Source organism: Monopterus albus, unplaced genomic scaffold, assembly GCF_001952655.1.
Source record: "Monopterus albus unplaced genomic scaffold, M_albus_1.0 scaffold192.1, whole genome shotgun sequence".
NCBI lineage: Eukaryota > Metazoa > Chordata > Actinopteri > Synbranchiformes > Synbranchidae > Monopterus > Monopterus albus.
In genome coordinates this window covers 379,971-406,596 of record NW_018128072.1, presented here as the reverse complement: position 1 = coordinate 406,596, position 26,626 = coordinate 379,971, and the positions used below count along the sequence as shown (strand labels likewise).

Below are 26,626 nucleotides of genomic sequence, written 5' to 3'. Positions count from 1 at the left end.
TCCTACACAGAGGAATTGATGCATATCATAAATACTAGGGATGCACCAATACCGATATCATTACTGGTATCGGGTCTGATGCCACCCTCTAGTACTGTATTCACTGCTCGTAAAAGTTGTCCAATACCACTTAAAAGCAGCAATACATTAACCACACACTGGCTGAGCCACTTGTTAGGCGGTGGAGAAGAAATTGCAGTGATTCATGGATATTTTAAGATAAATGACAATGACAAAAGTAATGCTGACTGTGAGTTCTGATTCTCTGCTCTGTCTCTGTCACAGGGAGGCAGGTGCGCTCACAGACACACAAAAGCGGACAAGATGACAGTAGTTAATATTTTACTGTGACAGCAATGCTCGATATGTGCAACAATATCCAGCAGCACAGGAGAGTAATTAATCAAACACCTGTTGAATAAGCTCAACACAACAACAAACTTGCAGAGATGCGACATCTTCACGGTCAAAATGCCTGGTCTGTTCACCCACTAAATCCATATGGTGCTGGTTATGCCGATGGTAGTGAACTGAACGAGAAAAAATAAACGCTCATTTTCTGTAGTTAACAGCGGAGTCTGATGAGCTGTGTATATGAAAATGAGTTGAATCCTTGTGGACATAGAGGCTGAGACCAGCAGCTCCTCTATAGCAGCACAGGTGTGTGCCCAGCAGAGAGCACATGATGAAGCCACAAACAGTCGCCAGAGCATATACCCTCTTCAAATTTAAACACTTAAATTGCCAACTGTGATATTATGACTTCCAGATTTGCTGTACTGGGTAGAGGTTGTGAAATAATTTCATCCTAACAGAGTTGTGCTCCTATAAAGGCTAAAAACCACTGTAATACAGTGTCGTATGTAGTAGCCTACAAACCTTCAGCCAGTTAAATGTTATATTCAGTAGGAATGGTGGCAGTGCTGTGTTTATCACAGTTTTCAAAATTACATACAGTAGCTTCCTGTTATAATTTAATCACAAGGGTCAAAAGGTAAATCTCATGAATACATTTTATAGTTATAGTAATTTTTGTAGTAGAAACACTGCATCATTACTGAGTACTTGCATCAGTACCTGGTATCGATTTCTGCTAGGTTTCACTTAAATGCACACACACCTCTGTGAATTGCAGGACTTCTGCCTCCAGGGTTTGGATTCTCTTCTCGCTTTCTTTCAACTGAGCTAAAACCTCATCCCGAGCCAACTTGGTCTCATCCAGCTCGCGAAGAACTTCCTTCAATTGACCCTTGACAAATAAAAATAAATGTTAAAACGGCACAGACAAACAGACAATCACTGTTTATGTGTGGGGAAATGTCTGTGTTACCTGCACCCTGCGTAGCTGCTTCACAGCCTCCTCTTTGCCACGGTTGGCTGCCTCCACCTGGGCCTCAGCTTCCTGCAGTTCTGTTTCTAGCTGTTTCTTGGATGACACAGCCTGAGACCGCTGACTCCTCTCCTCCTCTAGCTGGAGCTCCAAATCTCTCACCTGACAGTGGAGGGAGGACATTAAAAAAATTAAGTAATTTGCAGAAAGGAACAACAGCAACACCTTCTGTGATCTCCTTTCGTCTCCTTTCTACCTGTTTGCCGAGCATCCTCTTCTTCTCCTCTCCCTTCTCCTGGCTGTTGCTGACCTCCCTCTCAAACTGAGCCTTAAGTGCCTGCAGGGTGACCTCCAGCCTTAGCCTCGAGTTCTCTGCCTCTGCCAGCTCCTCCTCCAGGTCCTGCGTCTGAACTCGTAGGTTCTGGGCTTCTGTTTCCAAGTTCCGCCGGGATCGCTCCAGCTCATGAACCTGAAGCAAGAGCAAATAAGAGAGCGGCTCAATGAGAACTGAGACAGAGAGATAATAAAGGGGTCCCAGGAGGAAGATTCTTACGTTCTTGCCGACATCATCCTGCTGGTTTACAAGCTGTTCCATTTCCATACGGAGCTGTTTGTTGATTCTCTCTAGCTCCTCTCTCTGGTCCTGGGCCTCCTATGTACAGAAACACAGGTGTGTTACCACAATCACAAATATCTAACAAACATTCTTGTATTGTCTGCCCTTGAATAGTTTACCTGCAGGGCTCGAGACAGTGACATATGTCTTGTTTCCTTCTCTCGGCTGTCTGCTTCTGCTCTGTCCCTCTCTTCTGCCAATCGAGCACTCACTGCTTTCTCCTCTGCCAGACACTGAGAGGCAAAATGAATGAGGCAAAGTTAGAGGTCAGCGGAAGACATTTCAGAAATATCAACTCAGAGAAAACTGATGACTCTCCAACCTGGTCAAACTTCTTCTGCCTCTTCTCCAGGGCCATGCAGTTCTGCCTCTCCCTCTGCAGGGCCAGTGTCATGTCCTCTATCTCCTCCCTCAGTCGCTCCCTCTGCCTCTCCACTCTCTCCTTCTCCTCTTCCTTCTGGCGCCCCATCTGGACAGCACTGTCCAGCTCTCTCTGGAGCTTCCTGCGCATCTCTTCTCCAGTTTCCACTGCAGTGTTCACCTCTTCCGACTGCTTGCGAAGCTCAGCCAGCTGCAAAGGGGAGCAGAGAGGGGTTTATATATGTCATGGATTTGTTTATTGAAACCTAGAGAAGCAAAATCTGTTTTGGATATTGCAAAGGGGAAAACTGTTAGACACTACTTGTAAAATCACAATGTATGTATGCATCTAGTATATGTTTTCTGTGGAATAATCTAAACTAATATATATTTAAATAATAAAGTGATAGTTCCAGAGTGAGTCTCCAATTTACCTGCTGGGTGTGAGTCTGAATCTGTCGTGATAGCTCTTTGGTTCTTTCCTCCTCATCTTCGAGTCTCTCCATCAGTCCGTTCTTCTCCTCCTCCAGTGTTCGCACCCTTGAGGCCAGAGCCATCTTCTGCCGAGTTTCATCTTGCAGCAACTCCTAAGAAAGAGAAAAATGCAAGAGTGTAAACTAAAGTGCTTTTGAGTCAAGATTGCTGCTACTTCCTCGGTTCAAGAGGAGGATTCTCTTTTAGATTTTATTTAAAAACTAGAACCATCCTCTCAACCATAGAAGTGTCTGTGGCTGTTGTCCAAAAGCTGCAGCCTGACATCACACCTGACCCAGCACTAGTGTCTGTGTGTTTCAGTTGTTACCTTTGCATCGCGCAGCTGGCTCTCCAGGCTGCTCATCTCTTTAGAGAGTCGTAGAGATTTATTTTCAGTGGAGGACAAATTGCTGGAGAGAGACTCAATTTCACACTGAAAGAGTAGAATAGAAAGGTACATTCATTAAGAAAATTAAACACAAGACAGTGTCTTAACTGCAGCACAAAAATCTATTTAGTTATTAATTGTTGTATCAGGTCTTGTAAGTCTAAGTGTATGTGAATACTTCAATATCAGAGCTCTTGAATTCTGCTGCACCTGCAGCTTGTGCATACGCTCCTCCATATCCTCCCTTTCTCTGTCAGTCTGAGCCTGGCGAGCACTGAGTTCCTGCAGCTGATTATCGGCCCTCTTACGACCTCTCTCACTTTCTGTGCGACTCGCTTGGAGACTCTTGAGCTCAGAGATCAAATTCTGCTTCTCTTCCTCCAGCGCTGCTTTGGCCTTATCCAGGGACTGACGTGTCTGAAAGAGGGCATGTATGACAAAATCGATGAGCGACAGTGCATGTTTACATGAGTAAGTGCTTTTGAATGTGAGTGTGTTTGTTTCTCGTACTCTCTTGCTGTTGTCCAGCTGTTCCTGGAGGCTGTCTATAGCAGCACTGTGTTTCACTCTGATTTCTGATAACTGGAGATCATGGCGGCGAGTCTCCTCTTCAATACGTCGCTGGAGCTCATTTACCTCCGTCTCTCGACGAGATCTGCACAAAAGACGAAGGATGTCACAAGGGTTTAATAATATTCGGTAATTTTCATGCCCTTAATTCTTGCCATGCAATATTCTTTTTCATTTTTGATTCTGATAGCAGAAACACAAACTATGAATATTTCAGGATTTTCAGTTTCAAGGCCTGAATTTAAGATCATTTCTTTTCTTATCATTTACCTAAGCTCCTGCTGGGCAGCCGTGGTGTCCAAAGTGTCCTCCAGCTCAGTTCTCAAAGCTTCCAGCTCCTCCCCCAGGTCCCGCCTCTGTTTCTCTGCCCTTTCCCTCATCCCTCTCTCATTCTCCACTTCCTCTTTCAGCTCAGACACCTGAGACATGGCCTCCCTCAGTGCCCTCTGAGCTTCAGCACGACAGGCTCCCTCATCCTCCAACCTGACAGAAACAGAAAGTGATTAATAAAGGGAGAACTGATTTATAAACAAATAAAAAACTGTCTTCCTTTGTGTTACTTTGTCATCCTGTGTCTCACCGGCCCTGTAAGGTGGTGATTTCCTTTTCCTTCTGAGCCAGACTGCTCCTCAGCTCAGCAGTGACCATGCTAAGATCAGTCAGCTGCTCCTGGATCTCCACTGACTCACTCTCCATCCTCCTCTTCCACTTCTCCTGCTCTAAGCGACCCTGCTCCTCACGCTTCAGACGCTCTGAACACAATGTGAAGATAAGATGATCCTTTATTAGTCCCACAATGGGGAAATTCACAAAGCTACAACAGGGATAGAAACAAAGAGCTCAGTGGTAAAAATAGAAAAGTAACAGACAAGGTATTATCAATATAAATGATATAAATATAATAAAAAAAGTAAAACAATATAGAACAGTGGTATGCTGTAAGCAAGTTACAATCAGATCTCAGCATAAAACAATAAAAAAAATATATATATACAAAGATGTATAAAAGGAATACCGCTAGTCAACTACTGAGAAGTTGTATGATTAGATTAGTTATATTGTACCTGAACATTTTAAAATGATGAAAAGTGCCTTGACTTCACTTCTGCTTAAAAACCTTTACATAATGCATTTCAAATATAAAATAATATACATCAAAATAAGTCTTCACATAAAATCAGGTGTCTTCTTCAAGCGCAATACAATTAACAAAATAATGTGCTATAGCATCTAAAGGATTTATCCTTTCACAGAAAATGTAATTAAATTAGACTAGTATGTGGCTCATGGAATAACAGTTACCCTCTAGGTCAGCGATCATGGCCTCCTGTTTATTCTTGAGTTTGCTTAGACTCTTTGCTTTCTCCTCTTCCTCCGTGACCTGGTCGTTCACTTCACTCATACGCTCCTCTAACAGTTTCTTCTCCTGCTCAGTGGAAAAATAAAAATATTGTACAGGATCAAGAAACATGCATAAAAATATGTGCACAAAACATACACACGTGAAGATTATGGTTAACTACGAGGAAGCTTTAATGCGATCTCTACCTTGCTGAGTCGTTCCTTCTGTTCCACTGCAGTCAGCAGGTCGGATTCCAGACTTTTCACTTTGGTCTCCAAAGAAACTTTCTCCAGCAGGAGGCGCTGCCGGGCACTTTCCTCCTCTTCTAACTGCTCCTCCAGGTCCTAACGAAGACATAAAAAAGCAATTTAAATAACATGTTTGGGCAGTGACAGACTGGTGCAAGAGCGAACAAGATAAGGGTAAAAATCTACACTCAAAGTCCTTTTTTAATGTTGCTTCAGAGATTTACTTCTGTTTTAATAATATTCATTTCTGGTAGGAAAAAAACTGCACATCTCTCCTAACCTGTATGGTCTGTTGCATCTTCTTCTTCTCATTGGTCAGCTGCACACCTCTCTCCTCCTCTTCCACCAGTCTACTCTCCAGCTCGCCCAGCACTTCCTCCAGCTCTTGCTTACGATTGGCCAGTCTGGCCCTCATCTCTTCTGCCTCTGCAAACAGCTCAGCCTCTGCCTGCAGCTGGTCAGCCAGCATTGCTTTCTCCTCCATCAGCTGAAAAATGACAGGGAGGAGGAGGACTGATAAGTGAGCCAATGATTCACAGCCAAGCAGAAGGTTTTCAGTGTAGGGGGAACATGGATAGACAGTTGGCAGAATAAAATGGAGGTTTGTTTACTTGAGCGTGTTTCTTGTCCAGCTCAGTGTAGTCCTGCTCCACTCGGGTGATCTTCTCGTTGGCCTTCTGGAGTGCAGCTTCCCTAGCCTGGATCTCGTCATCTTGCCGGCTCACTTGCAGCAGGGGCTTCACCTGACACAGAACAAGGGTTAGAGGTCAATGTAAAGGACGTCCACATTCCTGCATCCAGTACGTATTTGTCATGCTTTTGTCATGGATCTAAAGCCCCTGTATGGACTTTACAATATGTTTTGCCAGGTTCTAATACTTAGTCCTATTCCCTTTGCTTTAGTTATTAATCTTATTAAAGTAGGTCCTGCGATGGTGCAATGTGCGTCTCTCTTTGCAGAATTTCATTGAGACACTTTATCACAACTATTTAAATAACCGACTTTTGTTTCATTAATGCAAGTAAAATTAACTAAATTCAAGCAACACTGAGCAAAATATACTCACCTTTCAGCATTGTCTGCATTGCATATTTCATGTCTACACTGTGATATGTTCACAGTACCTTTGTGAACAGCCGCCACCACTGCCAGTTCCTGAGTTTGAGGTAAGCGGCACAGTTCCTCTGCATCACTCTCACAGAGCTCATCTGCTGCTGTTTCTTCACAAAGGCTCTGAGAAACAACAACAATGCCACAATAAATCAACAAAGATACTGTACATATGCATATGCAGGCAGCCTTTAAAATGATTCAAAGTGACAAATCATCACCCAAACAGATGTCCAGTATTAGCATGTCATTGCTATAATCTGCTAGATTATAGCAGAAAATAACATCTGCAGGCATTTGACAGGAACAATAATCTACATCAACAACTTGAGATTTGGTTTACATAACTATTTGACCACGTTTCTACAGTCCTAACATTTATGTACATGGTTCAGTGATGGGGCAGTACCAACACTGAGCGACTGGTATTACTGAATATTTTGCTGTCAAGTAAAAGAGCTAATTATAAAGCAGTTTTATTAGTCAACTCCATCCCCAGGGACACTTGGTGAGGGACTTATGGACATTTCAGACACTTAGTTTTAAGTTGCATTTGAATGTTTTTATGCACTTTTTCTTTATTAATGTTTTAATTAACTGTAAAGTACTTTTACTGTCTATGAAATGTGCTATACAAATACACATGCCTTAGTTTTGTTAATAGGCATTAATCACAGAATTAATCAAATTCAAACTCAATATTACAATTTCTATTACCTCTAATTATTCTGTCTAGTCATTTACAGGACTCCATAGTCTGTGCCAAAGGCCCGTCACTGCTGCTGCTCTTTCTGAGTAACTGATAGGGGCTGACAAAAGATTAGGTAAAATACCAAACTGCCTCCTAAACAGCAGCAAGCCCAGCAGTACTACATGCTTGCCTTTGCGTATCCCTTTGGTTTATTTGGTGAAAAGTGACTGTTGACTGGTTGTTGATATAAGTCAGTTCATGTATAACATTAAAATGGCCACTAATAACAGTTCATTATTGTCAAAATCTACAGATAAATAAACACCTCACATCTTGTCATATGTGAAGTAGCCAAACAGCACATATTATTATTATGTGGACACCTGCACCAAGTGAAATTCCTTGTACACTCATACACAATAAAGATTTCTATTAATGTTTACTCTTTGTTAACATTCTTACTGGCGTGCGAGGTAACCTCTAGCAGCGCTCTGGAAGCGTATGATGATGTCAGTGATTTTTAGGTCTCTTTCTTCTTCCAGGTGACCCAGGACTCCAGCTCTGAAGAAGATTTTACTCTGACCCACCCTGTACAAGTTGTGATCCAGCTCCAAAGCTTTGATCTGAACAAGGACACAGTGGTCAGTTAACAGCGGCTGGTAAATCCACCAATATACTGTACATTTACAGCTACTGAAAGATTACAGGTCAAAAAGGCCATGAGTTCTCACCATGAGTTCTGATGCCTGTTTGCCATCCATGAATGTGCGAGGAATGGCATTAGGAGTCAGGATCTCATATCTGAAAAACAAGTGTGATTCTGTAAACATTTGAGATTGAGAACATGAAAAAAAGGTAATTAGCAGAAAGTGCTTGAGAAAGCATGCAGCGTGTGTGTGAGAAAGAAAGCGAGAGGAATATTCTGTGATATAAAAGTACAACCACATACACACCTCTGTCTGAACTCCTGGAAAGGGATGCGGTTAGGGAAGCCTTGTCTGCAGATACGGATCCCCTCCAAAACTCCATTACACCTCAGCTGGTCCAAAACCAGGTGGGGGGTCAGCTTGCCAGCCTGAGAATAATACAGGAAGATACAGAAAGGAAGGGGGAAAGACAAGCAAAGGATTAAAATAAAAATTAAAAAAAAAATCAGAACAAAGACAGACAGTTTCTCCAATTTCTTTTGAGGTTCTTGCAAACCCCTGCCCCTTCTTTTCCTCATCCAGTTCCCCGTGTCTCACCTTCTTCTCATGGTTGGGGATGATGCAGCGAAGGAAGTTGGGGTTTGTGTTCCTCAGAGTGGCCATCAGCTTGGTGAGGGATTCTTTGTAGAGCTGACCAACAGTCCTGAACATTCCCTTCTTTGTCTTCAGTCCCGCTGCTCCGAATGTGACAGGCCCACTGCTTTCTCCCGAGGACACCTGGTCCAGTCTCACAACCCTGTCAACTGGATGATAACACAGAGAAAGGTCTTAGTTTTGGCAGCCATTATCAATTAAGTAGAGTAAAAGGGGGTGTTTGCCAGACTTGATTTGGCATGTTATGTTTGTGTGAATGCCACAGCATAATGCGTTCAAATCTGCTATAATGTCTATGGAGAGATGATATCAGATGGATTTGGAGCTCATTAGAGATGCAAGAGTGTGGTTTCAAAGCCAATACCAATAGCATATACAGTTGGGTGCAAAAGTTAGTATCCCCTTACTTTGAAATGGCAAAACAAATTGTTTTTCTCCTCAACATTATATTTAATGCACATTCAGGTAGTACAACTGTTCCGTCATCAACACAACAAAAGGCACTGATATGATTTTAGCCATTTTATGTGCATTAAATATCATGTTGGTGAGAAAAAAATCTTTGTCTTACGCTTTTTGTCATTTCAAAGTAAGGGGATACAAACTTTTGCACTCAACTGTATTTGTACCGTAAGACAGTGTACATACAGGTGCTTTATTAAATAAAAAGCTTTATTTTTTGTGAAGAATCAACAACAAGTGGGACACAATCATGAAGTGGAACGAAATTTATTGGATATTTCAAACTTTTTTAACAAATAAAAAACTGAATAATTGGGCGTGCAAAATTATTCAGCCCCTTTACTTTCAGTGCAGCAAACTCTCTCCAGAAGTTCAGTGAGGATCTCTGAATGATCCAATGTTGACCTAAATGACTAATGATGATAAATAGAATCCACCTGTGTGTAATCAAGTCTCCGTATAAATGCACCTGCACTGTGATAGTCTCAGAGGTCTGTTTAAAGCGCAGAGAGCATCATGAAGAACAAGGAACACACCAGGCAGGTCCGAGATACTGTTGTGGAGAAGTTTAAAGCCGGATTTGGATACAAAAAGATTTCCCAAGCTTTAAACATCCCAAGGAGCACTGTGCAAGTGATAATATTGAAATGGAAGGAGTATCAGACCACTGCAAATCTACCAAGACCTGGCCGTCCCTCTAAACTTTCAGCTCATACAAGGAGAAGACTGATCAGAGATGCAGCCAAGAGGCCCATGATCACTCTGGATGAACTGCAGAGATCTACAGCTGAGGTGGGAGACTCTGTCCATAGGACAACAATCAGTCGTATACTGCACAAATCTGGCCTTTATGGAAGAGTGGCAAGAAGAAAGCCATTTCTTAAAGATATCCATAAAAAGTGTCGTTTAAAGTTTGCCACAAGCCACCTGGGAGACACACCAAACATGTGGAAGAAGGTGCTCTGGTCAGATGAAACCAAAATCGAACTTTTTGGCAACAATGCAAAACGTTATGTTTGGCGTAAAAGCAACACAGCTCATCACCCTGAACACACCATCCCCATTGTCAAACATGGTGGTGGCAGCATCGTGGTTTGGGCCTGCTTTTCTTCAGCAGGGGCAGGGAAGATGGTTAAAATTGATGGGAAGATGGATGGAGCCAAATACAGGACCATTCTGGAAGGAAACCTGATGGAGTCTGCAAAAGACCTGAGACTGGGATGGAGATTTGTCTTCCAACAAGACAATGATCCAAAACATAAAGCAAAATCTACAATGGAATGGTTCACAAATAAACATATCCAGGTGTTAGAATGGCCAAGTCAAAGTCCAGACCTGAATCCAATCGAGAATCTGTGGAAAGAACTGAAAACTGCTGTTCACAAACGCTCTCCATCCAATCTCACTGAGCTCGAGCTGTTTTGCAAGGAGGCATGGGCAAAAATTTCAGTCTCTCGATGTGCAAAACTGATAGAGACATACCCCAAGCGACTTACAGCTGTAATCGGAGCAAAAGGTGGCGCTACAAAGTATTAACTTAAGGGGGCTGAATAATTTTGCACGGCCAATTTTTCAGTTTTTTATTTGTTAAAAAAGTTTGCAATATCCAATAAATTTTGTTCCACTTCATGATTGTGTCCCACTTGTTGTTGATTCTTCACAAAAAATTACAGTTTTATATCTTTATGTTTGAAGCCTGAAATGTGGCAAAAGGTCGCAAAGTTCAAGGGGGCCGAATACTTTCGCAAGGCACTGTATATATATATAAAAAGACCATGATTCTGTTCCTGTTCTAACAGATGTATAAAAAGACATACTGGTCATGACATTGCCACTTCCCCCAGCCAAATATCTACATTCATGAGTTTGCTATCTGAAGCTATTTAAATGTTAGTACTGTATGTCAAAACGTTGTATCTCTAGAGCCCATTCAGGATCACATTTCTGCCTGCACATGGTTGTTTGCCAGTGGCAGCTGTTTGTAGCAGTATTGTGCAGCACAACTCCTATGTGATCCTCAATGTGGCTTTTATGACTAATCTTGAGCATGCTGCTACATTTACAATTGAATTTCTACTAAACCAAGGTGAATTACTTCTCTACAAATCTACATCATATAAGCACATTACTGTCACTTAAAGCCAATACTCTGTGAAAGAGCAACTGAGTTAACATTAACAGTGCAGTGACAATATGCAAAAGGAATTAATGTGTAACAGCTCATGACACCACAGCACAATAAAGAGGAAACAAAACACACACAATTATAAAAAACTGGACAGTCAGTAAACAAATGAGTTATCTGAGCAGAGGTGGGAGTGAGGAATGTGAGTGTGACACACAGAGACGGAAAAAAACCTACTGTCTGCACCATTGGTCTGTATTGTGGCATAGGAGTCAAAGAAGTACACACGAGGAAGAGTTTGAATATCTGATGCAGGGAGAAGGAAAGCACAAGGAGAAAGATAAGAGGAAAGGAAAGAAGGACCACAAGTGAGCACCAAATTAGTAGAGAGAGAAGAGAAGAGAAAGGGAAAAGAGCAAGAAGGAAGAAGAACAGAGAGAGCAGCATAGTGGAAGACAGTAGAAAGATTGAACAGTTGCATAACAGAGAAAAAGAAAAAGAAATGCAAGTCAAGTTAGTACATCTTGCACCAGAGGGTTCCATTACTTATATTTGATGCATTATCAAATACATTTAAAAGTACATGACCCTCCTTTATGAAATACATTTTTGCATACTATACACATATGAAGCCTATGAGTTAAAGGTTCAGTGTACATAGCGGTAAATGAACATGTAATCTTACCCTCCTTCCACAGTTCTGAGACAAAATGATCGGATGACTGGTGGAGAAGAGACGCCACATTATCGTTCAGTGGATCCATGTTCTTCACCAACCAATCATTTGCCTTATAGTCCACCTGAGAATTGGGAGGCCACAATGGGGAGATAAATGGTTAGATGAGACACTACAGAGAGCAGTAAACATCTGCAATGTGGTTTATTTGAAGAGACACCTTTCCAGCATAGTGAATAATGGAAAAATCAGCTTCTCCACGTGGTTGCTTTGATTTGAAGAATTTTGCATGGCTGCCTTGCTCAGTAGACAGCTTCTCCACAAATGAGCGGTCTGTCGCCCGAGGGAACCAGCACTCTTCATCAAGCAGGGCAAGAACACCAGGTGGGTTGGTCTGACAAAGACAGGGAACAACAACAAAATTTATTGCAAATGAAACATGAATTTTCAATTCAAGATGCCTTGGTATTAAAGTTGCATGTGTGGCTGCATGTAGAGGTTTTCGTTTCTTAACACTTAGCAGGTAACATTGTGGGCTTCTGTTTAATAGCACCGTGTTTCTGTGTGTATGTACCGGCTTCTCAATGAGGTCAATGCAGGGCTGTAAGTCTAGGCCAAAGTCAATAAAGTTCCATTCAATGCCCTCCCGCTGGTACTCCTCCTGTTCCAGGATGAACATGGTGTGGTTGAAGAGCTGCTGCAGCTTCTCATTGGTGTAGTTGATACACAGCTGCTCAAAGGAGTTCAGCTGCAGAGGAGGGATTTAGGAAAGCAAAGATACAATAAGTCATGTAACGTACAACGGAAAAAAGACACATCTCATGCTTGTCAGGATATTCCAGTTTACAACTTTGACCACTACATGAGAAAATGTTGGGGCATGCTAAAAAAAAAAAAAAGCCTAAATGTTATCATTATATGTGTTACAAATGGGAAAAGCTACAAACTGTATATAAAAAAAAAAAAAAAAAAACATCACATGAACAAACCTGGAAGATCTCAAACCCGGCTATGTCCAGGATACCTATAAAGGAGGCTCCCTGCCTCTGCCTGCGATCCAGAGCTCTGTTGATCCTGTAAACCAACCATCTGAACAGACGCTCATATGTAGCCTTCGCCAAGGCCGCCACAGCAAAGTCAGCCTAGAAGAAGAGAGAAACACTGTTAGATACACTCCACAGGGACACATCTGGTTATCTGCATGAGTACAAATCTCTAGTCACATAAAATTATACCTGTTCTTTAGTCTGAGCTTTCTGCACATACTCTCGACCCACTTTAATCCTGGGAGTGAGGATGGCCCGAGTGAACTCTAGCACATTCATACCCAGCAGATGGCACAGTTTCTGAGCAGCTGTGTCATCAGGCATAGACGCCTGGTCCTGGTTGTTCTCCTTCATGAAGGTAATGTTCCCAAACTGGAGCACAGCAGAGATCACCTTCAGCATGGCTGAGGAGAGGTGAGACAGGGTCATTTATAGCAAAGATCAAATATGCACGAAGCAAACAACTTTCTCCATTTCTCCCCTCTCGCTTGTCTTACATGTTGACTCTTCTGGGGTGAAGCCCATGATGGCCATAGAGTCCATGGTCTGAGTGAAGTTCTCGGAGTCACTCTGACCAGGAAGAGGGATGGAGCCTCCACTGAGAAAGCGGTACTCATCAGCTGTCCCTAAAAGCAGGTCCGCTACAAATGGAAAAACAAAGGATATTTAAGTAAAAACATCAATCATTTCAGGACAGTGATGAATCTTATAAGTCCATTTTACCAAAATGACATATAGTATATACAGTATGTATAACGGGCCGACGTCTTCCTTTTTGCTCACCTCTAGTTTCCGTTGAAGCACCACACAACATCTGGTAAAAGACATGGAATGTCCTCTCATCTTTGGCCTGACGGGTGGCCCGGGACTTTTCAAGGAGGTCTAGATTTATATGGTCATGGACATGTACAACCAAAAATAGCACAATATTCCAGTTTCTTATCATAAAACTAGATATACATTAGCTCTGGTTCTTCTAACAAGTTATTGTTTGTTTTTAAAAAGGTTTATACCTTAATCTCAATCAATTTCACTCACTGACACAAGATACAACTGATCTCTCAAAAACCTTTGAAGATATGCAAAAGGATACAGGTCTCAATGTTGGCACCAACAATGTACCCCGTAACATCAAAATTAATGCGGATAAATTTACCCTGAAGAAGAACAAGAAATTGTTTTATATTTTTGTTCATTCCAGTAGCAAACAGTCAAACTGATGACACTGACATGAGCCATTTCAGGGGCTAATAACATATACTGTAGTATCTGTTTGTTTAAAATAAAAAACAAATAAATCTAGACAATTCTTACAAATCTAGAAGAGTTGTCATTCTTGACAGTCTTCGCATTGCCAAAGGCCTCCAGTATGGGGTTGGCCTGCAGTAACTGTTTCTCCAGCTCACCCTGAGACACACAGTAAACAGCAGATCAGTTTCACAACACAGACATAAGACCCCCAGAGAAAGACTTTCAGAATGATTATCTGCTAAATGCACCATTTAAGTCCACTCTCTTTGGAGTAACTTGTCTGCTGTAAAAATATATAAAAAAGAAAAGAAAGAAAGAAATGCACGATGCATCCTTGACAAACAGAGGCACAAATTGGTGCATTTTAGGACACAAAATAATACCAACAACACACTCACACACACACACACACAAATCCCAGACCCAGGAACAAATGATTCTCAACGTCAATAAGAGTAATAGGTCTGCATTAGTTAATAGTAAGTAATTAATAATAAGGGCATCAATCTTGTTTTGCTTTTAATTCATTAAATTTTTCTCTCTTACATTATTAAAAGGTAACTTCAGGAACAGCTGAGAACCACTGTTTTAAAGTAATGAGGGCAGAGGGAAGCTGAAGCTTGAGATGCTACATCACACACACAAGCTGCATATTGGCTGATTTCTGCTGGCTGCAATGCAACACTGCAGTTGTTGCATTGCCAGTGCAGCAGCTGTTGATGCAGCAGTAGCCATTGATGGGTATCAAGGGAGTTACAGTATCTACGTGGGGTGATTATACTGTAAAAAGGAATGTGAAGTGGCCAACACTAAAGGCAGACACAGACAAAAGACATACAGTATAGAGCAAGAGGTTGGAAGACATTATTATAGGGAGAAAACACACAGCAAACAATGTGTATGCTGCACACATTGACAAAACTATGCTTTTTCATTTTCTACACACTGGCATGGGCAGTTGCAGCAACACAGAAACAGCCAGTCCCACACCCAAACCTGCACTCATTCATTCATACACACATACTGTACAGTTCATGTCATCACAACCACTCCTCTACAGTAGAAATGCTTCATAGTTATACAGGCATGTACTGTAACAACTTGTGACATATACAAGTCACTAGGAATAGGAAACCATCACTAAGCCCACTGAGTATAACCAGATGAAGAGTATGAAACATCCTATTACTAGAGGCCACCAAACCCATGCTTCCCTTTATGTAGTAAAAGGAATCATACCAGCTCCATTAAATACTGCACATGAAAAGCTTCAATCCTACAGACCCCCAGTGAGTAAACCCCAAGTCGTCTAAATATGTTCATACTCACATAAAGCATACTCTGACGAATGGTGATAAAATGAAGTTTAGGGAGGAGGAGAATGTGTGGATGGGATAAATAAACAAGAAAAGACAAATAAGACAACAATAACAACAACAAAGGAATACAAAAACCAAATATACTGTACAATACACGGCTTGACTGTTATGAGGAACCACAGCAGTAGTGACAGTTTAAAGGTTTGAGGTTACTCTGTTGAATTAGTCAGAATCCTCATGGAGTTCATCAAGCAAAAAACAAGAAAGGGCATAAACAAAAAAAAAAAATAAATAAAAATAAACTCACCCTGTTCACCATAGTACTCCCTCTTGTTAAAGACCTAGACCCATCCACCTGAACATGCAGGAAAAAGAGAAGGCCAATGCAGAGAGGAGAGAGTGAGGGGAAACAAGTGTAGGGGCAAAAGAAGGAATACAGCAAAAAGACTGACAGAGAAATCCCACTCCAGGTTTTAGGAAAAAAAAAACTTATTCCTGCAGAAAAAAACATGATATAATAATAAGATCAGTCTGTAAAAATAAATAAAAAGAAAAGTAATGCAGGTTGACTGAGTTAGGGAAAAGACAGTGTAAGGAACCATTTCTGGGAAGTAGTCTTATTCAGAAAGTTAGATGAAGTGGCTGATGCCATTCTCTTATCTCTGTACAGAGAGAAATGGGAAGCGATAAAGTTAGCATTGCATGAGGCCTGGCTTCCCAAACAGCTATGACTTGGCTCTGCCCAAAGTTCAAGAATATACCTATACCATTTTAACTTTTAAATTTCTGTTTATGTGGAATTTTTAAATAAAATGTCGTGCTAATTAATGACCTTTAAACATGCACTAGCCTTTATCTCTAACTCTCTGACAGAAAGCAAGTGAGCTTACATCCATTAGCTATTCTATTACAGTAATAAGGGCAATAGTCTGGAAAATCATGGCACCATATGTCAAAGTGCAATGGCCAAGAGGAACAGAATAAATGTAAGCAGGAAAAAAATGTAACAGGGACACAACACATTAAAAGTGCATACAGCAGCCATTCGTGCAACTATTTGTACATTACTGTAATGCAAGAACCATTCTGCTTAACTTCTACTTTGTTTCCTACAGCTTCAGCCTACCTCTTGCCTATTTCTTTTCCTTATCTTTGCTTTCCTCAACACTTCTTCCCTTTCTCCATCTTTCCTGTTATTCACCTCTCCTCTCTTTCTTAAAGTTCTTCTCATTGTATGTTCTTCCCAGCTGCCTTTTTCCATTCTTACATCTGTGACGTACCTGTGCGGCTTCTTTGCTCCTACCAGGAGTGCCACCCTTATGAGAGGAGGCAACGTGAGCCAAATACTGGATGACTTTCTTAGTGTTCTCTGTTTTCCCTGCTCCAGACTCCCCTCTGGAACACACATGTAATACCATTCTTTTCACAAAATAGTCCATCTTAAATGCATATGGTTTCAATTATGAAGAGCATATACTGTATGAGCATTTTAAAGCGAGAGAACACACAGGAACAAGTGATCACACGCATTCATCACACCAATAAATATAGGCCATGCAGTGCATTCAAAGCCACAGAGCTAAACAGAAAGCAGGTGTGGAGGATACCGGCTACGTCAGTATTGTTGCTTTTGGAGAAGAATGAAGGAGAATGGAGCAAAAATAGCAAGTGTAAAAGGTCTACAAGAAGCAGACGCTTCGTCCCAAATATTCAAGATGAACCTAAAGTAGGACCACTGACAATGGCAGGAAGAATCTGGCAGGAAGGCAGGATGACAGAGAGAAACATAGCAGGCTCTCAGGCAAGCAGGTAAGTAGACAAATGATGGCCGCAGACAGACAGGAGCCTGTTATCATACTTTAGGCCTTAATCCTCATTTCTGCTTTTGCTCAAGTCTGATTTTTATGTCTGGTCTCTTTCAATTCTTTCAACTCAGCATGAACAGTAGTCAGGCCTGCATGTTTACACTTACATTTACTGTAAAACAACAAATGTAACAGTGTATATCCTACATTAACTATGAGTATCATCAAAAAAATGGTATACTTTAAATTATCATAATTGTTGGAAACAATAAAAACACATTTGAGAAGCCTAAAAATGTTGTCGGTCACATGGTCGAGGATCAGATTAGATCTTAAAACTACACATGAAAATAAAAAAAATAAAAAAACTATCTGTTGACAACAATGAAAATAATGTCAGATGTGCATGAAATGCACATATAAAAATCTGATAGTTGTATACCTGCAAGCACTAATACACACAAATGAAAACACATGAACCCATACCAGATACATACTGTACATGCACACACTTCAATATGACTCTCACGTGACCTATAAGCAGATTTTCCTCATGGCAAATGACAAAGAACAGGCACAGTGGCATCCTACTGTAAGTTACTCACGTGCAGAGGATGGACTGATCTTCTCTGTCTGTGAAAGAAGAAAAACAGTATGAGGACATATGAGTGATGTCATATTATGTACTTCACTTGCACAATGCATTCATATGAAAACTCAACCAGATCTAGCTAACACCCTAGACAGACAGGCAGACAGGGTTTAACAGCTGTATAGGAGTGAGGAGGTGAGGTTACACCATGCCCCCACCCCACCTAACCAAGCAGGAAGTGGTCTTGAAGCCACCATACAACCAGGGTTTGTGGTTAATGAAGTGAGTATAAAGATGGACTTACACTAGTCCACTGCTCCCTCCTGTGTTTAAATCTCTGACTGCGCTCTGACTCTTGACATGTCAGTCACTCTTTCACTATTTACTACTGCAGACAAAAGCTTAACTGGTCTCCCCAGGCCACCAAACCACACAACACTGGCAGTGAATGGGTGGGCACTGTGTGCAGCACCGCTTGTATTTGCTTTTAAGATTCCCACGCTTTCAGTCTGGAAGAATTCATACTGGTCCTACTGGTTCAATCACTGTAGTAACACACCTAGCACTTGCCCTAAGGGGTGATGTGCAGGGGCTAAGGTGGGTGACAAATACATAAACATAGAGCCTCACTGGTTCTGCCATGTTATTCCAGGAAGACATCCCGAGGCAGAAATATTGCTCAATCAGCCGGTAATGGTTGCTGGGAATCCTCTCCGCCTCATTTCATGAACTCAACATTAACAGGTAGGGCCTAAAAAAATGTCTGCCATGCATTGTTGCCACTAGTAAAATATGTAGGTAGTATCATCACCACAACAAATATACGATGAGATCATTGGATCTACTGTTCATTAAAAGGAGTGCCAACACCTGGAACACTGTGTTACTAAAAACGCAGGCCTACTTGTATTCTCTTTTAAAGTGTTTGATAACAGTCACGGATCAGGAATATACCACACCTTCAAATATCAAAGATCACAGACAAGATGCAGTACCACATTCTAGGTCAGCTGAGCTGATAACAAATGTATGGGTGAGCTACAGTGTCAGAGTTCAAGGGTCAGAGGTCACAGACAATATTAAGTACCTTGTAGCATACTGCGATAGGCAGCCTCTGATATGGCGTAGATATGTGGGGGCATCTCATGACGTTTTTTGCCGCGGTACATCTCGACGATGGACTCTGTGTAAATGGGCAGGTTCTTGTAAGGGTTCACCACCACACAGAACAGCCCGGAATAAGTCTGGAAGAACACAGAGAACAGAGAGATTAACATTTACCTTATTTTCACCGTATTTCCACTGAGCCTCTGATTTAGGATATCAATGCCAGGAGAATACAACTGTCTCATTTACTTGTAGTTCTGTCTGAAGGGCTCAGTATACACAGTTTATAATTCACTCAAAAAATTCTTCAGAATATATATAGAATATCTGCACTCTGTATTCTTATTCATTACTGCTCAGATGTGGGTACTACAGGTGGCTCTACTTCTTTTATTCAGTGGCAGTAAGTACAGCACTAAACCAACAGCTGTGCCAAATGCTCAAGGCAATGACTCAATATATTATGCAGGTCAACACCATTCTCCCTGGTTAGTGTGGCACAGGTAAACATAACACTTTATCTGAACATTCAGGGCTAAGCTACTGATTATGTAGGAGGTGTCAATAAGATGATTTCACTCAAATAAACAATCAGTCAATCATTACGCACAAACTACACATATGTAACATACATAATATAAAAACATACATAATTACACACAACTGAGGAAGTTTCACCAGTGTATCAACCATTTATGATTTAAGGACAGCTGTGGCTCAGATAAATGCCACCAGTGACTGGATTTTACCCACAGTGAGTGAGCAGACACACCCAGACATACTGTGTCCTCATACTGCATTCCAACTGCAATCAAAATCATGGATGATACACACACCACTTTATCTTATCTCGACATGTAATACGCCTCTCTAAGTTATTCCAACAATGTATCGCTGCTCCTCATTGCCCATCTCTTTATGTTTCCTCTCTGCTACATTCTCCTTCATTCATACAAATAATAGCCAACTTCATTCAATTGCCTATATATTATTCTACTTTAATTGGACATACTGAAATATATGCCGTCTGGGTGTGTCAGTCACTATATGACTATGTCTTTCATTCCCATCTACTGTACTATATCTGTCTTATCCTACGGATATCTCTTCTTTACACTCTCTTCCCCTTTTCTGTAACAGAAACTTTAGGCCCCACACCAGCACCGCACACACATGAACAACATTGTAATCTAACCCCTCACCTCTCTTACTGCACCATATCAATAACAGGAGATGCCACATGACCTCACCACCAACACATGTGTGTACACAACATCACAGACTGCTTCCTCTTTTTCATCTAAGTATATGTGCACTGGCGTGGAACACATCTATAGTTCCTTGATTGGTTTTATGCTGTGCTAGAGCAGTTGTTGTTTTATGCACTCACATAGATCAAGCCAGAGTAGTATCTTTCTCTCAGGTTGTGCAGCACTGAGGCTTCGTTGAGGCAGGTGAGGTCAGCCATGTCCTCCACTTTACTGAAACGTGGAGGGTTCATTCGCTGCACCTCCTCCCTGGACAGAGTCACCCGCCGCTGGCTGTCTGTAAGCTCAACCTCCACCTCATCACCACGCTCCTCACGAATACTGGCCGACTGGGGGCAGAAATGCAAAGAGATTTAGCAAAGAAAGAATGGGACATGAAGGAAGAGTTTCTGTACAGAGTGAACATCGATTAGCCTGTAGTTTAAACTTGCTTGAAAAAGGTAATCCACCACAGCAGACCTCATGTCTATATTGACTGCTGAAAGTACATCAATCTCAGAATAATGAATACCACAAATCTCTTTAAATGAATGATGAGAACATAATGCTAAACATTTCCTGCAGTAAAAATATGATTTTTGGCAACCACAAATCTTCCCGGAGAAATCTGCAGTTTCTTTTGACGCTGCGCTATCAGTCTCATCCAAGTTTCAAGATTCTGAATTTTTTCCTTCACAGTGAAAAGAATAAAAAATAATAGCAACCCAGAAAGTAAAAGTTATCATCAATTAAATTAAAAAAACTACTTTGGAAAACTGTCTAAATGAATGTAGTTGTTTTGTTGATTTGTGGTTACTGGGCTCTAACACATAAAGAAATGTGGTCTAGTCTTTTAACTCCAGAATAAACCAGCTGACCTACATTTAAAATGAAATAAACTTTGAGAACATACAGGTGAAAAACTTTGGCAGATCAATGAGCCTTAAGAGTAACAGTATCATCATCAGTAGCAGAAAAAAAAGAAGAGAGGAGCTCTTTTGTCAGGCTGTTGGTCCCTTGTGCTTGTTGGGCAGGGAGTAGTGGGCTCAGGGTCTGACCAGGTCACAAGGCTCTGCTTTGCTAGACTGTATTCTCTCTGCTACTTATCATGTACACAAAATACTGTATGTGTGTCTGCGGTTGCATGCACGTGGGTGTATATTAGTCACAGATTGAACTATATGTTCAGAATATAAAACTGGATGAAAGCCTGCATATGTGTGTATGTGTGTTTATCAAACAGTGCCATTCTCAGTTCATGCGTGTAAAATGTCAGTGTCTTTGCAAAAGCTTCTTTAACATTTAGGCGGCTGAAGGAGAGTATTGTTCTATTCATAGAGCTCTCTATAAAACCAGCCCAGCAGAGAGAGGGAGACTCAGAGACAGGACACTGAATTCATACGTCATATCCTACAATATGGACCAATAAAAACTTGTAATGTGCATTATGCAAGTATTGTGACAAACTGTAACAAATTAATATTTCAAAAAGGGCACTGTGATAGTCATTAGGCCCAGATGTGGCAGAGGATGTTGCAAGGCATTTTAAAGAATCTAATATGTTGAAAGAAACCATGGGAAAAAGAGCATCATTGTTGGAATAAAAACTTCATAAAATACAATAACATACACACACACAAAGACACACCCTATGCTGTTTTGGTCTACCAGTTTGAAACACCTGAAGGCACAACACTTGAGCTTAATTATGTGCAGGAGGATCTGTAGTCAAGATTCTGAAATGTAGCTTTATTTCTTTAAGTCTTTACATCTAGGATGTTTTCAATTATATGTTGGTGCTTATTGGAAACAAAAAGCCAAAATGTCATCCATTTTTTTTCCTGAGCGGACAACACCAGCTTACCTCAAAGCCAAGTTTCTCCGATGGCACCCACACCAGCCTCTTGGCTGCCCAGTCGGCCTGACTGGCAGCAGAGAACACAGAGTTGGAGGTGTTAGTCCCTGGCCCCACCCCCGATGATAGGAAGTGGGTGACATCATTGTCACTGCCCCCTACTGGTCTGGACATGGTACTACTGGCACTGGGTAAAGAGAACAAGAGGCAAAAAAAGGGACAATAAAAAGTGAGACTATCCTGAGCCATTTCTCATCACAGTCATACTCTCTTGTGAGAGGCTGAAAACTGGAGCGGATGATATAAAGGACTGTTGGACTGTGACACTGATGTGATTCTATATCAAGACACTACAGACAAGAATGTAATGTGCATCCATCCACTCAACCACAGATAAAGGAGGTGCAGTAGTAGCACGCAAGCAGCATGCAGGTCATATCCAGCTGAGATTGGGCTGAGGATGGCCTAATTGAAAGACATTACAAAACAAGGAGAAGACAGGGTTGGAAGAAAAAGGAAGATTGGAGAGTAGGGGGTGGAGAAACAGCGAGATACATCAATCATCTGAGTAAGCTGAAATGACAGTGAGGAGGCAGAGATGGGGTGAAAGGAGGAAAAAGGGTGGGACAGCAGCAAGGAGAAAGGATCAAAATGAACTACACCTATTGTAAAGTGTAAGAAAATGAAGGCCACTGGACTCAGCAAAGATACAACTCCAGTGAGGCCACTACTGAGGACTAGTGGAAACAATGAAACCAAAGTGCTTATTCACCATAGGGGCTCCTATTCTGTGAGACAGAAGTTGACAGTGACTAAAAGTAGTTACTTCCCTGAAACATGAAGGCACTCTCCAGTCAGAGCAACTGTAATTTTGCACCAGAAAGCTCCAAGATTTGCTTTGATAACTAATAATCATGTACGGCACTGATTCCATGTCAAAAGTTCACTTGGTGGATGACAATGTAAAACTTTAAATTAAGGTCAGTAGGAATGACTTTGTTTCAGATGGAGCAGCTGCTGTTGTGACCAGGATGGTCTATTCAATGCTATATAATACAAATCTACAGTATTCACATCCTTAGCAGTTGATAGAAGATTCATCAGCAGCTATTTTGACAGTTGTTAAATCACTGAAGTACATTTTATGCAAAAATGGTGAAAATTCGCTAGTTCCAGTTCCCTACATGCACATGGTTTTCTTAGTTTTCTATCAAACTGAATATCTGATTCTTTTCTTCTAAAAATAGAAGACTCATTCTCAAATTGACATCTTTTAATTTTATTAGCTGCTGGATCTTGATATACAGTATTTTTGCAAGAAACTGAAGGTCTGCTGTAAATCTGCATTATTATAGTTATTGGTGGGTTAATTTTGTGTGATTGAATGATGAGCTAGCGGCTAGTGTTGATATTAAAATAACATGTAACAGATCATTATGATAATCAAAATGAGGCTTTATGGGGGGATGAGCTGACACAAGGTCATCTTAAGTAAGCACAATGGATGAGGTGAGCCTGAATTCCACCTACAGTAAGACTGATGAGGCAGGCAGGCCGGTGTACCAGGCTATACAGTGTGTTTTAACTATTAGGTGTCTCCATGCTTTCTCAGGTATGTCACCAGGCCTGATTCCTGCAATGCGTCTCAGTCTCAGTTTTTTATTCTCTGTCTGTTCGTGACAGAGACTGGTCCCCAACCCTGACGTTACTATACCTGTTATGCCAATATAACTCTGGGTGTGGAATAAACATGTTGACAAAGGAGTAGCCACCACCTATCCAGTCAGTATGAAAACTATGTGATCCCTCAATCATATAAAAGATCTGTGCATCTTTTCTTAAAGGCTTGTGCTATTCTACATTTTTCTTATTGTCAACAAAGCCCATGAAGAAACCAAAACCAAGAATAATGTAGTCCATCTTTCAACACTTTATGACTATTCTATGGCACTCAGGTTGGTCCAAAATCTCCTATAGGTGTCCAATTGGTGACTGCAAAAGTCACAGCATATGATTCAAATCATTTTCATACTCATCAAACCATTAATAAACCCCTTGTGCCCTGTGGATGGGAAGTACTGTCATCCTGAACCAGAACACTCATTTATTCAGGTTTTTCCTTTACTTTGTCACCCACATGTATGATACTACTGAGCACCAAACTGGTCCTGCAGCACCTGGAGTTAAAAAAAAAAAAAAAAAAAAGGATTTTTTTTTTTCCCCCACTTCTCAGCCCCATAGCAACAGCCTGAACAGCAGCAGCAGCAGCCCAGAGACTTACCTTCTGAGTTTGAGCTGAGGTCATTCACTGCGGGGCTCCTGTGGTGTAGGCTATGTGTGCGTGTATCTATGTGTGTGTAAATAATGTGTAGGTGCCTGTGCGTGCGTTAAACGAGAAGCGGGAGGTGGGAGGGACGCCTTTTTGTTCAGCTTTGATGTAAAGTGATATTGTATCTGTGAGGTGAGCTGAGTTGACATTATTGAGCCACTGGTCCTAAAAACCACAGTGCGGCTACAAAGCTGCGGCGTGACCTCTGTAAATTACATCCATTTTAAGACTACAGCACAAAAACTGACGGAGGGTACCGCACCTTAAACATAAGACATGAAGGATCACATGGGCCCCTACCTTTAATTGACTCTGTGAACCCCATGTACGTGAGAGCCGCAAAGCCAGGCATTTTTAATTGGAAATAATGGAAATTGAAATAACTGAATATTAATGGCAATTACTGCAATCGGAAATAATAACTAGGTATTCTTACTATCACACACTGCTCACAGTAGGCCAATATCTTATAATTCAAAGGGTATAAAACCTTTATAATATAGCCATTAAACAGGCACATTTTTGCTTGGCAACACTTGTTCAGGTCATCTCGTTGTTAGTCTCTCTTCGAGGGTGTACATGACGATTAAACCAGTGTGAACGCCTCTAGTCCCACCAACGCTTCATTTTAGGCGTTATGCCACCACATTAGACAAACCTCGCTAGGTTAACGTTAGCCAGCTCCACTGAAATATAATACGGATAGGATATTACTGTGGCTATTTACGAGTCGGATTAGGGTAAAGGCAATTAAATGTCTCACCTTCAGGTTCTGCTGAGTCGTGGATAATGCTGTGCTGCGGGAAGGACCAGGATGAGACTGGTTCTCCGGTATTTTCCTGCCTGATAGGTGTGTAGCCTACCGCATATGCGGTTTCTATCAGTGCACCGCTCTCGCTACAGAGCCACACACACCTCTCGCTCAGAATAAAACAGAGAGCAGTGAGGGCAAGGCGGTGACTTCAGCCCGGAGCAGGGCTTTCTGCTAGGGGACCAACCGGGTACGAGGAGATGGTTTTTACTTAAGCCTCAGAGAGAAATAACCCCAATCAAAATGTACAACCGAGCAGTAGTCCCGCCTTATGAATACGACGAGAGCTTTCCGCCCCGAAACTGGCATGAAACTGGTGCGGCAACAAATCGTTTTAACGGCAGCACAAGAATATACGATGTTAACCAATGCCAACGGGCGAGAGGCGGGGCTAGCTGTGACTGACTTGTCACACAGCCAACGGGAGCGTTGAAACAGGTGCCTGTGCGGCAGTGTCGCGGTACACTGCTACAGTGCGCTACAGTACTCTTTGTCTACCACTCTGCGGCGGCGTGCGCCTGCAGATACCGGTCTGGGATCGGGTTTGTTCGAATCTCCGTCCAAACACAACAGACGGTCATTCAGACATCAGATTCCAGGAGCATGATTCAGATCATCCAAAAAATCTGACTCAAACCAAAGTAATCTCGTAATCAAAGTCTACTCTTTAAACTGTCAAAATGATGCAATTCAGTCATTTTCAAGATGCATTTTTATTAACATCAGTAGGTTTCAAAATTCTTTAAATAAATAATAAGTCCAGACTGTACTCTGACAGAGAAGACCATCAGTGAAAATATAGACTTTTAGACATAACACAGGACATTAACTCTTCTTGCACTGCCTTTTACGACAAGAAAAAAGTCTCAGTCTGCAGGGTGTCATAAGGGTGAAAGCATTATAAACACACTCTGCACACTCTACCTTGAGGCAGCTCTGAAATTGTGTTTCAGCAGGGATTTAGCTTCTTCTTTAGAACAATAGGCAGGTAGTTACCACTTTTATTAGTTTAATCTCACAAATTTTTTGAAAATGTTTGTAGTATTTTCCACTATGTATATTATAAATACCTGTTTGAAAATGTAGTGTGTGAATTGAACAAAGTGAACCCTAAGCAACCAGTGAAATTAACCAATGAAGCATCCATCTATTTCTCTCTGGGGTGTTTACAAGCACTATTGTAATTACAAGGATGATGCTGTAAGTTCAAGTTACATGGAAGTGGTGGCAGGCTGAACAACGTGACCCACCAGGCAGCCTATAGATAAGAACATGGAAGCTCTGAAGGAGGAGAATAAGGGAAGACAGACTCAGAACAGCAGTGGCACTAATTGTATCAGATAATACAGTATTGTAGTAATATCAGTGATATTCCTTTAGTGCAAAGTACAAAGTGAAGCTTCCCAGGTTGTACACTGAACACACTGATTATTAATCAATACTTCATATCATGACAGATTCTCCTGGAAATCTCATATCAGATATGTTCAGCATAAAATAGCTAAAAATATATCGATATTGGCAAGGGTTAGATATATGCTGGACGTGAAAGCACTTCGCATTTTGTATT

General features: G+C 41.4%; 2 protein-coding genes across 7 annotated transcripts in view; both read right to left on the bottom strand.

The window, feature by feature from the left end:
- LOC109970187 (myosin heavy chain, embryonic smooth muscle isoform-like) overlaps window positions 1–458 on the bottom strand; it is a 6,029-nt gene extending 5,571 nt beyond the window's left edge. The window contains exon 1 of the mRNA XM_020617584.1: window positions 442–458. Coding sequence (XP_020473240.1) covers window positions 442–458 — 17 coding nt within the window. The remainder of the gene's footprint in view (window positions 1–441) is intronic.
- Window positions 459–1,078: 620 nt separating this feature from the next.
- Window positions 1,079–25,385, bottom strand: myh14 (myosin, heavy chain 14, non-muscle). 6 transcript variants are annotated; one of them, XM_020617547.1, is made up of 39 exons: window positions 25,009–25,385; window positions 21,926–22,103; window positions 20,205–20,411; window positions 18,795–18,951; window positions 17,721–17,748; window positions 16,591–16,705; window positions 15,618–15,665; window positions 15,321–15,332; window positions 14,055–14,147; window positions 13,834–13,897; window positions 13,524–13,622; window positions 13,238–13,381; window positions 12,930–13,144; window positions 12,684–12,836; window positions 12,269–12,442; window positions 11,915–12,088; window positions 11,704–11,818; window positions 11,256–11,324; window positions 8,375–8,580; window positions 8,084–8,205; window positions 7,862–7,931; window positions 7,593–7,753; window positions 6,454–6,562; window positions 5,940–6,071; window positions 5,609–5,815; window positions 5,287–5,424; window positions 5,041–5,164; window positions 4,319–4,490; window positions 4,009–4,221; window positions 3,679–3,823; window positions 3,379–3,585; window positions 3,109–3,213; window positions 2,741–2,893; window positions 2,269–2,517; window positions 2,066–2,179; window positions 1,884–1,982; window positions 1,587–1,799; window positions 1,331–1,492; window positions 1,079–1,249 (listed from the first exon to the last, which is right to left on the bottom strand). In XM_020617547.1, the coding sequence occupies exons 2-39, from the start codon at window positions 22,088–22,090 to the stop codon at window positions 1,094–1,096; spliced, it is 5,289 nt and encodes a 1,762-aa protein (XP_020473203.1). In that variant the 5' UTR covers window positions 22,091–22,103; window positions 25,009–25,385; the 3' UTR covers window positions 1,079–1,093. The 6 variants fall into 6 exon arrangements, with proteins under 6 accessions (XP_020473203.1, XP_020473208.1, XP_020473204.1 ...); XM_020617552.1 differs by lacking the exon at window positions 11,256–11,324; XM_020617548.1 differs by lacking the exon at window positions 15,321–15,332.
- Between the last annotated feature and the right edge of the window lie 1,241 nt (window positions 25,386–26,626).